This window comes from Drosophila mauritiana, chromosome 2R, assembly GCF_004382145.1.
Source record: "Drosophila mauritiana strain mau12 chromosome 2R, ASM438214v1, whole genome shotgun sequence".
Taxonomy (NCBI): Eukaryota; Metazoa; Arthropoda; class Insecta; order Diptera; family Drosophilidae; genus Drosophila; species Drosophila mauritiana.
This window is the reverse complement of record NC_046668.1, coordinates 13991028-14006664: the sequence shown is the minus strand read 5'-3', so window position 1 is coordinate 14006664 and position 15637 is coordinate 13991028. Positions and strand designations below refer to the sequence as shown.

The 15637-nt window shown below is 46.1% G+C and overlaps 1 protein-coding gene across 1 annotated transcript in view; it reads right to left on the bottom strand.

Annotated features, from left to right (window-relative positions):
- Positions 1-10974, bottom strand: part of LOC117137850 — a 36763-nt gene extending 25789 nt beyond the window's left edge. The window contains 1 exon segment of the mRNA XM_033299558.1: positions 9305-10974. Coding sequence (XP_033155449.1) covers positions 9305-9363 — 59 coding nt within the window. The 5' untranslated portion in view covers positions 9364-10974.
- Between the last annotated feature and the right edge of the window lie 4663 nt (positions 10975-15637).

Sequence of the window (15637 nt, the reverse complement as noted above, 5' to 3'; positions counted from 1 at the left end):
GGCTCAAAGCACGTCTTGCCCCCCAAAAAGCGTTCGGAACTATTACAGTTTTGGCCAGCTCCTTGCCCCTTTTACCGTACTCCACGTTTTTGGCCCACAGAGGATGCTTTAATTTATTTAGACCAAATACAACGCAAGCGAAAAATGGCAAACGACTGAAATTTATCTCCTGCACGCCTTGTCGCATAAATTATGTCGAAGAAGAGAGAGAGTTTTCCCTGCACCTTCCGCAATTTCCCCGCGTCTGGCGAAATTAATGAAAGCAACGCTGCGGCGGCGAAAAGATGCCGAAGCAGCGTAAAACACGAGACAAAAGACAGTTAAAATGAACTAAAATCAAATGAAATGTGGCCACCAGGGGCGGCGAAAGGGGGCGGCGCCTAATGACAGCTACAGTGAGGGGCATGGGCCAGGAGGAGGCGGAGGTGAAGGAAAGAAAGCGAACGGCGAATAGGAAGCGGAAATGAAAGCAACGATGCCGAAGGATAACGCTGAAGATGCAATGCAATGCAGTGCAATGCGATGCAGTGCGACTGCTGCATTGGGAATGCAACAAATCAGAAGTGAAACAGCAGCAGCCGCAGCAGCAGCAGCAGCAGAATCGCAGCAAATGTTGCATGGCAAATGCGATTGTCAAGCAATGACCTCATTAGGGAGGCGTGGCCAACGGAGGCAGGAAGTCAATGTTCATCCTGGCTGCCAGCCGTGCCACGCTCCCGCCCATCCCCGCATTAATAACTGCCAACCGCAAACAATTATGGCGAGAATGGAAGTGGCAACTTTGGGAAAACAGTGGCATGAGTAAAATGCACAGAAAAAAATGTCACAGTCCTTTACTTTTAAACAAATTTGGAACTAATAAGCGTTGAGCATGAATGGAGGTCTTTTCAAGTGCTTCAAGGAGAACTACTCTTTTAGCTTCCCCGTTTTCCCGCAGTGTGTCTAACACCTCAGATGCAGGGGGTGGCATGTGGAGCGGAGTTGGGAAGGGGCAAAGCCTGCCGTAGGCGAGCTGTCAGCAAGCATACAACGTCATATACGTCAACGGAATATGCTAGTGCGAATGAGGGGGGAATTCAAGGGGGTTTCAGCCTCTAATAATGGCGATATAATCAGTGCTAACAAAAAGCGACAAGAGCAGATAGCGAGCGAGCGAGAGGGAAGAGAAGAGGCAGAAAGATGGAGATAGTCGGAGGCGGAGAGACACAGGAGCCACACAAAGGTGACAAAATGTGACAGCACTAAAAACGGGACAATGACATGGCCACGGGAAAACGGTTTCCTGTCAGAGCCCGAAAAACGCGGCCAGCACACACACATAGACGCACACCCACACACACAGCCGCCCACAGAGACACCTGTCAACCGCACTCAAGAGCGAACTGTAAACTGTCATATCCTTAAAGCGGGCTAAGCCATAACCAAGACAACCAAGAACAAATTACATCGCATTTAAGTTTCATAATATGCTTAAAATGAAAACGCACAAAAACATTTACTCCCCCCCCCCCCCCCCCCCCCCCCCCTCTTCACCTAACGCCGACAGCCATATTTTCTTTTGAGTATTGTCAGAAACTAAACCCCGAAAAGCACCTGGCAAAGGGGCAGAACTCACCTGGCAGACCACCCGTCGGGTCCTTGGAGCGGCAGATCCTGTGAGTGGAGTCTGTGTCCAAGACAATGGGCTGCGACAAGTGCAGCAGTCTATAAAAACGAACGAGCTGAGGGGGTGGTGAGACGTACACGGTTGGTCGGTCGGTCGGTTGGTGGGTCGGTCGGTTGGAGAAAAACTAAAAACTTGCAAATGCACAACGTTGGAGCTTTCGGAGCTGGAAAACCGCATGCTCGACATGGAATTGAAAGAATAAACTAAGAACTGCAACTACAGGAACCACATCTCATTGTCTGGGTCTTGTTTCGCCCAGCCCACTCCCCTCGAAAACTTCGCTTGCATTCTGTGCTTAAAAAGGATTGCAACAGCAACAGACAAGACAGCGAACAAAACCTACAATTGTGTGTGTGTGTGTGGGAGTTTTGCTGTCTACATGGCCATTGTTGCTCCTTTTGCAACACTGCACCAGTGCACCACCCAAAAAAGGAAAAAGAAAAAAAGTAATGGAAAAGTGTAGTGCTGCTGGCGACTGACAGCTGTTGGCAGCGTTTTTGGACAGCAGTGTTATTTACACTTTATTGACTCGAACTCTACTTGAAATTATTTGCCCCACTTATGTTTAAGCAGCTGAACAGGTTGTTTTAATAAGCCAGCCTGCGGAAAAATACAACGGGTTTCGTTAATTTGCTTTTTGTGCTCCGTTCCTAATACAGTTGAACTTTGAACTCTCCTTGAATGGTGTCACCTGCGGCGTTTGGAAAGCAAACTACTGAGAAAACCGTTTCATTTCAGCCTTTCAAAAGGTTTCAAATTCCACGGCAAAACAAATTTCACAGCAGTTTTCATAAATCATATATAAGGAGTGTGTACTTGTATGGGATAACAAACATGACCACATGCAGTGTGGGTCACTTGGAAATTATGACAACCTGGCCAAGAAAACACACACAGCGTACAGCCAGGCCGTAAGGAATGGCAGGACATGTGGGTATGTGCTCTTGTTTGCTGGGAAATTCATGGGCTCTTGGCAGCCGGCCTGGAAAAGCCAGAGGTGGAAAAACAGCAGCAGCAGAAGCTGAGGCAGCAGCAGCAACCCACGCCAATTGGCAGAAAACAAAACAGGGCTGCCACTCATTGCCAAAAATTCCTGCCTCACCTTGTTGGCATGGGCGTGGCCCAGTTTTTGCCAAGGACTTGGCCCCTTTTGGCCCCACCAGCAACGGCGAACCCTTTTTTCTGTTTTTTTTTTTTTTGGCAATCAGCTTCATCTTCTAGTTTTTTGGCTGGGGTGGTGGAACTTCTTGTTCTTGCTCTCGCCTTTCATGTTTGCCAAACGGAACTTTGGCTCGTTAATATTTTTGTGCACAGCGGGCGTAAAAAGGATTCCGCTGGCACCAACAACAAAACAATCAAACGAACGAAATCAAAAAAGTTCGGAACAAACGATGGCAACAAATTTTGTAAATCTGCATAAGCAGCTCGGCGTACCAATCCCTCTGAAAGGTATTTGCAATATTAATTTCCCATGCAGCCAGCGACTTGGCCTTTTGTCAGTTAACAAAATGTGTGGCACATAAAAAATTCATTCGCCAAACGCTCAAAAGTAGGCAAAGCCAAAACGAAATATTTTCACGGCATAAAAGTGTCGAGTAATGGAAATGGATACTCGAAACGTAAAAAGGAGGGCAAAAAAGAAAATGCTAGCAAAAAAAAAGGAATGTGGGTTTGAAAGGGATACACAGCTATGCTAACAAAATAAAATGGTGCATAAAATTTTAATGCATATCAAATGATTTAATTTGACGCCACATAAAAATGGACACAAACGGGCGGCTGGTTGCCAAAGTGTTTAAACAGGCAGTTAGGGCGGTGGGCGTGGTCGTGGCATGCGTGTGTGTGTGTGTGCGGTTGCTGGAAGGGGAAAAAAGAAAAAAAAAGAAGGCAAGCGAAGTCTCGTAATTACTTTGATGAAAAATGGCAGTTTCTGTGATTAAGCAAAGCCTGAAAGCAGCGAAAAGGAAGTGGATACACTTGCTTTAGTGTGTGTGCGCGTGTGTATGTGTGTGTGGCATGTGGCACCATTCACTTGATTACACATACGCCATGTTGTGCGAGAGGCGAGAGCAGGAAATTAAGCCTGTGGACTAGGCGGAAGTGGCCAAAGTCAAACGATGTGCCAGCCTGGAAGTATGTGAAAGTACACAGAGAAAAACTCTACTATATTGTGCGTGATAAGCTTTAATTAGTGGAGGTCAAGTAGTTTAAAAGAACTAATTATTTGTTGTTAAGCGTTATTTAAACCAAATAACAGGTCGCTGAAATGCCATAAGTGGTATACTCAATGAGGCATTGCTTTCACACCCAATAATTTTACGCTCTTTAAAATGTTCAGCCTATATTTTCCCCAGTGTACCATATTCACTTCACTGTATATGTGTGCGTTTCTGCATGAGCCTAATGATGTCAGCGGCAGCAGAAACACGCAGTTGCCGCATTAGTTGTAATTGCCGCGCCATGTTCGCCAATGATCGCCGCGATTCCTTATCCAGCCTTCAAGGACCTGCAACCATAACTCAGCGCCCTGTCCTTTGTGAGCATTTAAGTAAATATCGACGAAATATGCTCGGCCACGCTCGCTGGCTCGACGAGAAAAAGAGACCCGTGACGACATGAAAAATCTAGCGAGAAAAACATCTTGCCATAAAGAATGTGCAAGAAAAATTGCAATGGCGATAGCGGCATCAGAACTGCAACAGCAGCAGCAGCAGACGTGGCAGCCGCGCCACCAACAATGACAATAAATTGCAGCAAAAATGAGCAATGAGTAATTCATATGGTGAGACAGAAGACCGAGGAACGGGCTCCGAAGAAGTCGAGGGAATAGCCGCAGAGCGAGCAATTCAACGGGCCATCAATCTTGACTGCTCTGCCATCCCAATTCCACATCTCCTGCTCCATAACCATGGTCAAAAGCTGAATCGGCTGCCGCTCCTGGCGCCACTGAGTCTGCATCAATTTGGCAGCCACCAAGAATCGAGGGGCTCAGCAGAGCAGCAAAGCAGCAGAGGAGCGGACAATACGGACATTACGGACACACGGACGGACAGCCCACGGACATGACGCGCTTTATGTGGCTGCTGGGAATTGAAGAGTCGGAACAAAGGGCAGAGGGAAAACAGGGGGGGTTGGGGGTAAGAGTGAGTAAAGCTCTGTACGTGCGGGCTGAGCGTTTGTAATATGCTTGTAAAATGCAATAAATTTTGTTAGCCCTCGGACCAAGTCAGGACACAGCAGCAGCAGTGGCAGCAGCATCGACGATGGCAAGCCATAAAACGCGTTTTTGATTTGCCCCAAAATTTATGTGGCCACATTAAATGCGAGACAGTCGAAAGGAAGCACCAGCACCAGGCCATCAGCCGAGCAACAGATTGTTGAGCGTCAGTATCTTCGTGTGTTATCAGTCCAAGCAACACCAGCAACATCGCCAGCATCAGCAGCAGCAGCAGCAGCGGCAGCGGCAGCAGCGGCAGAATCAGCAGGCAGCGACAGGTGTTGTCGTTATGTGCCATAATCTTTTTGACAACCCGCTGCATATTAAAGCAACGCCTCCGATGACAGAGTTGATTGGTGTTCCTGATGGCTGCCACCGGTGTGATGTGGCAGCTACCACTGTGTAGGATGTTGCCTGTTGTTGCTCTCAGCACTTGCCGCTGCTACTGATTGTTGCTTCTGTTGTTGCTAGTTGCCACTAGCTCTAGATTGATGTTTGCTTTTTGCTGCCGAAGTCAGGATGTTGCTAGTTGCTTCAGGCTGTAGATTGATTGTTGCTTTTTGCCTCAAGTGTGACACTGATAATAACAGAATTTTGGATAAATTGTGTGTCTAGAGTGGCTTCTTGCTGTTATATATTTCTGTTTTTTGTTCTATGTGGCAGCGATATGGATGTTGAACTTAGTTGCTAAGAACTGTAATTAGTAACTAGAAACAGTTCAATACTCCGATACTTTGTTGATTTAGGGTGCTACCCATGTATTTTAGTGAGTTTAAAGCTGCTGGCTGCTGATTCTATCGCAATCTGACCACGATTTTCCCATCTCACCTAGCTATTTGCAGTTCCGCCTCGATCTCTGTTTACAAATCGGTTAGATGCTCTCGCAAATCTCTCTCCGCGTTGCTGGTTGCGAAATCTTTGTTTGTTTATGGCAAGTTTTATGTATTGGCCGCTTTGCGAAACGGCAAACATGTGGGTCTATCTCCACCAACATACATATGTATAATATGTGCCGGCCGCTAAAATCGGAACATCTGCGTATGTTGACGTAATGCGAATGAAAATAGCCGCCGTTTATTCGTGCTAAACATTTCAAACTCTTTGTTTATGGGCCCGGCATCATCTTTGGCTTGGCTAATGCTCACTATCGGTATGGGAATTCGGGAATTGGAAAGAGAGCATCTCTCGGCCAATTGAGATGCCAAGCCATAAACTTGACAAGACAAGAGCTAGAGCCAGAGCTGTGCTCGGACTAGTAATGGATTCGCAATTCCCCAGGATCTCACTCTGAGCTCCCCGGCCATCGATGTCAATTAGGGCTTTTCGGGCTACAAACTGAAATTGCAATCAAAGCCTCCTCCCGGACACAAATTGCACTCCGAAGGCTGCGAAACATATAGAGTGCAGCATGAAAACAATTGCCCCCGGATCGGCGTGGAATGGCATATTTATTCAACTCTCCACGAGAACTTGAACCGAATATCATGCAAATTGTTATATATATTTCAATATTTTATTAGCCCAGGGATACGGAATCCAAATGCGAATCCGATTCCGATTCCAATGCCGATGCCGTTGCCGAATCCTCGCCATGGTCATAAATTGCAGCAGTTGCTGGTTCTAGGAGTCCAAAACGAGTCGGCAGGACGAAGGACTTGCTGGCCATAAATATCGCAGCCATTACACAAAACACAACTGCAGAGGAGGAGGGGAGGGGGCGAGACAAAGGGGCGACACAAACACACATAAAGATAGAGAAACATGAATGGCACAATAAATAAATCGGGGTAAGCGGCGTTTTAAAACAAATAGAAAGAAATGAGTACACAAGCCGAATGAAAAAACAAAACAATTTCAAATGCACAACTAAAGCCGGGATGAGATAGGCATTGAAAGAGCGGCAAGCGGATGAGCCAGCCCCAAACCCCTCCCCATCGGAATAGCGAAATAAAATTTGCATTTTTTGCGTTTAAAGCTTCGGTATCAGCAAAACTAGGAACCGAATATAAAACAGCACAACAAATTCCAAAACGAGACGATGAGACGATGCAAAGTCAAAGTCAGCAGAAGCGAAATGTTATCGGTTATTGAACAAGTATCGTTTCGATGGTGGGGCGGATGTGGGGATCCATTTTGTGGGGGGATATGTCGTCGAAGATGCTTTGTATGTGCATATTCCATATACCGCTGCTCACTGTTGTTAGGCCTTATAAATAAACGTGTGAGGCTCATCGTTATGTATGTATGTACATATTTCTGTCCTCTGGAGGCGACTGTAGGTGCGCCGTATGCTGATTTCTTGTTTTTTTTTTATTGCTTTTCGTTGCTGTGATAGCACATATTTGGCTTTTAATGAGAGGAAATTTCCTTTTCGTGGCAGTGACAATGCGGCGGATGCGTAATGTTATCATTGCAACACCGGAAATACAAGACTTGGGCAGCGTAGAATAAGTCGGATATAAAGTTACATTTATTTAACAATTCATTTAAATTTCTTCAATAATCTTACGTGACTGGATAATTTCGTAGCCCAACTTTATTCTCTTAACACCATCCTACTTCTGTGCTTTTCCTCTATTTGTATCCTTCGCCCCTTCGAGGATCAAAAATCATTTGATGTCCCTGGGCTCTTTCATGTGACTCGAAAAACTTTGCCGGAATCGAAACATTTTCAATACATTTGATTAAACCGGGTCCGGCTGAACCCACCCCCTGGAATTCCCCACCATCTCATCATCGTTCCTGATGGCCAGGACCATAAAACGTTTATCTCCCACACTTTGCTCCTTCGCTCCCTATCTCTTTGCCGCTTTTATCGCAGTATCAATAAATTAATTTGAAAACTTTGTCGCTTCTATTTGATTCTGGGCGGACCGACCACCCGGCATCCTGGCATTCCTCTTTTAATTTTTTTGTGCAAATTTTCGTCTGTTTCAAATTCGTTTCATCGTCGGTATCTTGTATCTATAAGTTAGCATCGCTTTCTGTGCCGTTCAGCCGCTGGCTCCGTGTAATTTGCTCTCAGCCCTCCCCCCTTTCACCGCTTTCTCCCAAACCCAGAGAAGCACTCACCACCCCATTTTCGTGCTCGTCTTTTACTTTTTGGGCAAGTACAACTACAACTAGGACAACTATGAGTTCAGTGCGATGGCAGTTTGCTCGACAGGCAGTTAACATGAAGCACCTCCGCCCCCTTTTAGCCCATTTCCAACCAGCCAACCAAACCATTTTCCGCTCCCATGTGTGTGTGTGTGTGTGTGTGTTAGTATTTTTTGGCTATTGAATTGGTTTCATGCTCATGCATTTTATATGAAATTGTCTGCATGTCTGTCTGACTTTTTGCCCATCGTGTCACGCCCACACGCCACCCAAACTTGTAATCTAACCCAGACCCATGGCATTTTCCCTATTTTCGGGGAGCGCAAAAATTTACATCGCTTAATTCGTTAGCCGAGAAAATGTTTTTCGCCTGCAATTAGTGGACAACATTTGTTAGCCAAACACTTTTGCAACGGTGGCAAGTTGGGGGTGGGGTTGGGGGGTTCTGAAATGGGCAATAGGCAATGCAGGTAGCAAAAGTAGAGCTCTTATCTTTATTACAAAAAACGAAAAACTGCCAAAAAGAAGGAAAATGTGGGCACAAAAAAATTGCGACCAGCAAAGAAATTCGAATAAGAAAGAACGAAGTGAAAAATGTGGAGAGGCAGCAGTGCAAAAAAAAACAACAAAAAAAAAGAAAATTTGTGAAATAGAGATGGGAATTTTTTCTCTCCTTGGCTCGCGTATGCACGACTTTTATTTGAAGTTGAATTTTAATCCATGGTTTTTTAATGCGGGCGATAAACTTTTACGGCAATTGTCGACGGCATTAGCGAGGGTGGATTGAGAAGTGGCGGGGGTCTTCTGCTCTTTTTTGCCCCTCCTATTTCGCTGATCAGCAGGGCTTGACTTAACTTAGCGATTCAGGTGCACAAACACCACCAGCCCACCCACACACATACGGTTTCATTATGCTCCCCTGATGGCGCTTCTGATGTTTAATGCCTTAATTAAATGTTTCATTAGCACGCTCGGCGCAGGGGCGTGGCAATTGGCCGCCCACAGGCGCAGTGCTAGCCAACTGGCTCAAACATGCAATCGAAAATAGGTGGCAGAAATAATAACTTAGGCATTGAATGGGAGGCAAATTGGCTGCCAAGTCAGCATTTCAGTCCTTGAATTTTAAAATTGTGCTAATAGTGCGATTTAATCGTATTGCCTAGGATTTTAATCTTAGCTGCTTAGCTAATTCAATATGTATATTACTTTCAAAATTTAATTTAATTGAATCTTAAATAATTCAACTTAATAAAAACGTGTTTACTGACACGAATTTGCATACAATTCGTTATGTTTTTATATATCTATTTATTTTTGCTTACCCGCACTTCCTTATCGCCGCTGCTCCACCCCTCTCCCTCTCTCCCTCGTATTCGATCATCTCGAATATTCAGATGTTTGCCCATTCAGAATTTGTGTAGTGGGTTTTTGGGTTGCGGCATTTTTATGCTTTTGATTCAGTTGTTGCTGGCTCTGCTTGCTTGTTATAGCCATAAAAAAAAACCATTTCAGCCGGGCCAACACGCCAAACCAGTCGGTCAGAGTCGCCGAGTCTAGCGTTTTGTTATAAATTCACGACTTCACGGCAACGCCAGCCAGCCAGCCGGCTCTTTCTCGCTCGCTCGCTTTCTGCTCCCGTCTCTTTCTGGTTGATGGGACATCGGATGGCAGCAGGAGCGACCTTAGCCAAGGCTGAGATTGAAAAAGATGACAAAGATGGCTGCAACATCCGGTTGGCCATGTGTGCAAATGGGCGTGTGGCACACGGTGTCTAAGTGAGTGTGTGTGTGTGTGTGTGTGTGTGAGTTCGCATATGGGCAATACGAATTCCAGACAACGCCGACAGCGGCGTCTCAGTTTCAGCCGCATTCTGATTTGAAGTCTGTTTCAGTTTCTGAGACTGAGACTGAGTCCGAGTTTGGGGCTGAGAACGAGACTGCGACTGAGACTGATAACTGTGTGGCGCCCCTCCCATTGCGCTTTCAGTCTGCCTGCTGTCTGCCAATCTACACTGGGCGAAAATCGTTGCAGGAATTCGGTTTATCACAAGGTGTCATTGCTTCAGTGCTTTAAATGAAAGCACTGCTCTTAATTCATCCGAAACATTTTGCATTTGAACTTTAGAACTTGACATCTTAACATTGTCATCGAATAAGTTGGGAGTTTCATATTCAAGCTAGATACTCAGTATCCAAGGGCCAAGGCGCCATGTACTTTCTATTGAAGTAGTTGAAATTCTAGAAACTTGTTTCAAGTACCGCACTGCCCTGCTAGCTTCTCTAGTTCCGATCTCTTGAGCTAAATCTCGGTTCTATAATGCCCAAACCGGGTGTATGGGTGCGATGTCTGGGCCTGTCGTTCGCACTTTGTAGCTGCAACTGTGCGAGTGCGAATGTGAGTGCGAATACTCGTGTCTGTGGCGATAGCTCTTGTTGCCGGATTGAGCGACTGCGGGAATGACGCATTGGCTGGGCCCCACAGTTTTTCGGCTGATTGTTCACTTTTCTTTCGTATTATTTTTTTTTGTATTTTATTTTGTCTGGAATATTTTTGTATGATTTTTGCACTTATTTAGCTGGAGCACTGTGTTTGTTACTGTTTCTGTGTGTGTTTGTTAGCTTGTGTGTGTTACTGCCTTTGTCTTTGTTTAACATTTGCACTGTCAGAGTGTGAGTCTGTTTGTGTGTGTTTGTGGGGGGAGGGCGGCAGGCGGCAGGCGGCAGGCGGCTGGGCAAGAGAGAGAGGCAGGAGAAAGACAGCAGACAACCGGCACAGGCGAGACGCGCAGCACGAATGAATGGAGTTTCGCAGCCAGCGAGCGAGCAAAGCTATGGCCGACCGTTCGGCGAACCGAAGAAAGCCGACGGCGCTCTCTTCGCGGCCATTGCTCAGGCGTGTAGGTCGTCTAGAGGCCGTTGCGAGCCGGGTCTCTCAGTGTTGGCCCGAAGCGGCTCTCTTTGTTGGCCAAAACTGCAAATCAAAGTCGAGGTCGTTGTACGAATGAAAGAATGTCGGCATGTGATTGTTGCCGGCGTCGCTGTCGCAGTCGGCGTAGCAGCTGGCATCGCAGCCGGCGTCGCAGTCCCTGAATGATGTTTAATGCCTGGCCCGATCTGCCACCCAACTCACCAGCACCACCCAACCCCCCCACACTATCGCTCACTCTCTCGCTGCTGCATTATGCTGCCATGTATCTGTCTCTTTATTTCGCCCGTGGGTTTGTGTGTGTGTGTGTGTGCATGCCTTAACTTGGCTTTCTTTTGAATAATGTTGCTTCATGCTTTCGCAGTCTTGGTCTTCATCTGTCTGCCGCTCCCTCTCCCGCTCTCTCCGCAACTCTCTTCCCGGCCAACCTTAAGCGCCCTCTCTGTCAGCGTCTACACTCAGAAAATAAATAGGAGTGTATTTGCATTGCACCACATAGCGTTCACAATGTCTATGGTTCTTTAGCCCAGAAAAGAAACTAAGTAAAACAGTCTAAGTGGTACATTCATTACATTTTTCTATTTCATCTCTGTAGGAACTTAAGTTTGTGAATCAAATATAATAATCGTTTATCAACAACTGAGTACAAGGAAATGCACTACGGTTTACTTTGAGTGTAGGCAAAAATGCTGTTACTTTTTATATGCAACCCTTCCGCCGCTCGTCCCCCTTAAGCCACCCAGAAGGAATTCAGTTAGCCTCGCTCGCTTTGCCCATTTTTACTACCTTTTCAGCTACTCCTTTTTCATTTATTTTCTATTTTACCATTTCAGTCTTCTTTTTTTTAGTACATTTTCGGCCGCCTAGCCGCTTTCGCGCGTTTGTAATAAAAACTCGTTATAAGTAGAAATTCTTTTCTTTGGGCTAGTTTCACCTGTCCTCCCCTCGTCCACTCGCCTTCTTTAAGCACTCTTTGCGGCCACTTTTCTTATTATGATATTCTATTTTTTTTTTGCTGTTCCTCAGCTTTTGGCCGTAACAAATGTGAGAACCGCCCGAGGCTGCAGCGGCTTAGGCCTTTAGAAGTTCGAAGTTAACGCCCCCAATTCCAAGTTATTTGCTCGCCGCTTTTGGCCGGCTTAGCTCAATTAGAGCTAATTTGCTTATCAGCAGTCAGCGGGGTAGCCCGCCAAATGGAATTGTCACTTTCGACCAGCTGATAAGGGCGCTGAATTCATGCGATAAGATACCGCTCACGTGTAAAGAAATTAGTTTTGCGGACTCCACACAAACTGCGAATTCATTCCGGCCACGGACTATTTAACATCATTTATCGTGAGCCGCTAACAAGGCCCAAACAGAAGGGCAGATGAGCGAGTGCGACGCATGATTAGGCACAAAGTGATTGGCAGTGTTATTGACCAACAACCCATTTTTTTGGGCAAGGAATTTGCATGGCCAACGGGAACGGAAAGCGTTGGCTGGCTGCTCGGGAAAAGCGTGGCAAATGTGCTGATGAATCGGGTCGGTTAGATTGATGACTCGTTTATTGCATTGAGAAAGTACGCAAAGAAATGATGGCTGACAAAAGGAAGAATTGTTGCAGGGGGTTTCTATAGCACATTCCTAGCACTTCCTGAACTTGTTTCTTCAAAATTGTCGGACTTAAAACTTGAAAATTACTGCTTACTACAATTCGGTAGTTGTTTTATTATCGTACTATGCAAGTACCCAAATACAGAGTTCCTTTATACCATATATTTCGTACCCATGGCGGATACTTGATATTTACCATATAATATCCCTTTATCTTTGAATCTCCACCCTTTACCACTTGTCACTTGATAATAATAAGTGCCCCCTAATGACAGCTCACTCACCTGTAGTTTTCCGGCTCACACCTGTCATATTCATTTTCTGGCTTCCCATTCAGTTGTTCTTTGTATTTGTTTGTATCGTATATTTTTAGGGAGGTGGCGCGTCGCATTAAGTGCAAATGGATTACGGCGAATTGATTATGCCCGCGTCGGAATTAAATTACACACGATAGCATTGGAGCCGTATCAGAACTTGGCCAGCACGAGAGTACAACACACAGACACAGCAAAGTGTACTTAACGGTTTCAGATTCCGCTAGCTGATCACTTGATTGCTTAGAATTTATGTTTCTCATTAATGCTTTTCTTTCGGTTTTGGCAATTTGCTAAGTTCTCGATGGCACTGAGAGCACCTGCGACTGCTTCGCTGGAGGCTCTCGGCTCGACTGTCGCTGCACTTTTGCGGCCCAAAGGCCAGAACTTGGCTTTGGAAAGGGTTCCTTGGGCTGCTGCCTCGCAAACTCTGTTTTTTTGTTTTTGGCCACTCGATCGAGTGCCGCCAAGTGGAGCCGGGCAACCTCGACTGGCGGACGTTGCGTGGCGACTGAATGCCAACTTCTCGGGGACTGGCCCAACGAGAACTGCCGTGAGCTCTCTGCTCTGCAACTCCGTAGCGTCGGCAGCGGTGCGACAGAGAGATCTGCTGTGCGGCCGACGCGCTTGCTGCGCTGCAACGTTGCAGCGGTAAAAAGGGGTCGGGAAATGGGGGCGGACGTCGGGCCAGACAACGAGTGCATTGGCATAGTAAACTTTTGCACGAGGCGCCAGTGCCAGTCTCCCTACCTCTCGCTCGCTCGCTCTCTCGTTCTCTCTCTCTCTCTCTCTGTAGCTCGCTGTGATGCCGTTAGATGCGCACTTGACGTCTGGCGTGTCGCAACAAGTCGGCGGCAGAGCAGTCGACTGCAGCAGAGGCTGCAGCAGCGACGTCGCTGTCTGTCTCGCCTTCGTTTCGTTGGAAAAAGGGATTCCCGAAACCCAAACGAAGTGAGCCGAACGCCATGAAACCGAACGAGAGCCGAAAAAGACCGAACACCAGCGGCGCCAGCGAAGTTTTACACATTTTTTTTTCGTATTTTCAGTGGCTGCTTTTTGGCTACGATTAACTAGCCGAATATTGGAAGTCCCGACTTTGAAGTACAGATATTCTTAAAAGGTAATACCTTAAGTATGGGTACAATCAACAAATTAAATACTAAGATCCTCATCAAATCATTGAAGAGAAGAATATTTAGTGGGTATAACATTAAGGGAAATGCATTGTCACTCGCAGCGAGAGTGACTAGCATACTATTAAACAAGGAAAGAGGATAATTTAAATGGCATTTAAATAACGGGACATAAGTGTATAGGACCTAATGGAGTAACTTTAAGTTTATATAGAGGTGGTACCTAATTAAAGTTTCTTGATTATATATGGTATTTATAATATGTAGTTTTTTTTTACAAAAAGTTTACTTTATGATATGTGGGATATGTGCGAGATCGGTAAATGTGGCCAAGAAAGCGTACGCAAAAGCAGGGCTTACAACACAGAAAATAGGCAATGCAAACCCCAAAGTTATGCCAGTTGTAAGCCGCTCGGGTATAGATTACAATGCAAAACTTGGCTGAGCCAGAGAAAACTGATGCGGGGGGCAGGTGGAAGGGGGCTGGGTGCACGGAAGCCTCGAATTTAGCCGGCGTTTTGCAGTGCATCCGCTCGGCAATCGGCAACGCACAGGGTGGATTGGTCTCTCTCTCTCTCTCTCTCTCTCTCCGGCCGAAGAAGGCAGAAGAGAAGAGCCAAAGAGCGCAGGACTTAAGAGTGCCACGACACTGGCTTTTTTTGGGGCAGGTCAAGTCGGGCGGAGAAGCCAGCTGACGGACATTGGACAGCGAACGCGGAAGCGGCGCACAGAACGAGGCAAAAGGATGCGTCGCAGTCCCAGCTCGTTATTAGATTCATCTTGTTTAGCGCTTAAGCAGCTTGGAGCCGGGGCACAATCCCCAACTGACCGTAAACTCGGCTCGGCTGCTTTGCGGCAACTCCTCCGCCCGCTCCGGCCACTTTTCTCATCGTTATGCCAGCTGGATTTTTATGTCCGGCATCTGCATCGTTTCATTAAAATGATTATTAGCACATCTTCAGAGCTACGACTCGACTGTGAGTGCACTAGGGGCACAAGTGGGGTTCTTTCTTCAGGATTCCGGGCACTGTGCCGGGCCTGCATCTAATTATGTGCATCTAATAAAGCTGACGCCTGATTAGGCCGAGGGTTCTTGGCCAATTTGCATTGTCCGCTCGCCGCTTTAATTCCGTTCGGTTTAATGCCATCCATTCAACTACTATTGGCCGCACGCTAGACGACAGCAATTAAATTATCAAACAATTTCCCAACTGCAGAATTATTATTAAATTTGGTGTCGCCATCGCACGCACGCATCCATCCAATGCCACCCGCACACACCCACAAATACTTATTGGCATGAATATACAAATATGTATGCACATATACATATATGTATGTAAATGTCCAGATTTGCATCCTCGCCCTCTCCGAGGACATTCTGCACACATGTCGCCTATTAACCGCGTACAATTTTCATATGCAAAATTGGCAAAATTTTCGATACGGCTAGAAAATATGCAGGCGAATATTTCGGATACGGAGGTATGCGGCTAAAATGAACAGCTGGTGAAAGTGGAATTGCAATACATTGATGTACAGCTTGATGATGAATAGCTTGATGAACATATTGATAGCTTGATGATAGCTTGTTGAAGACCGAACTTTTTGGGTTATAGGAACATATTGACCTTCTAAAACAAGAGGCATTTACCTTAATAATAAGAAATACTAAAGGTTTATTAGT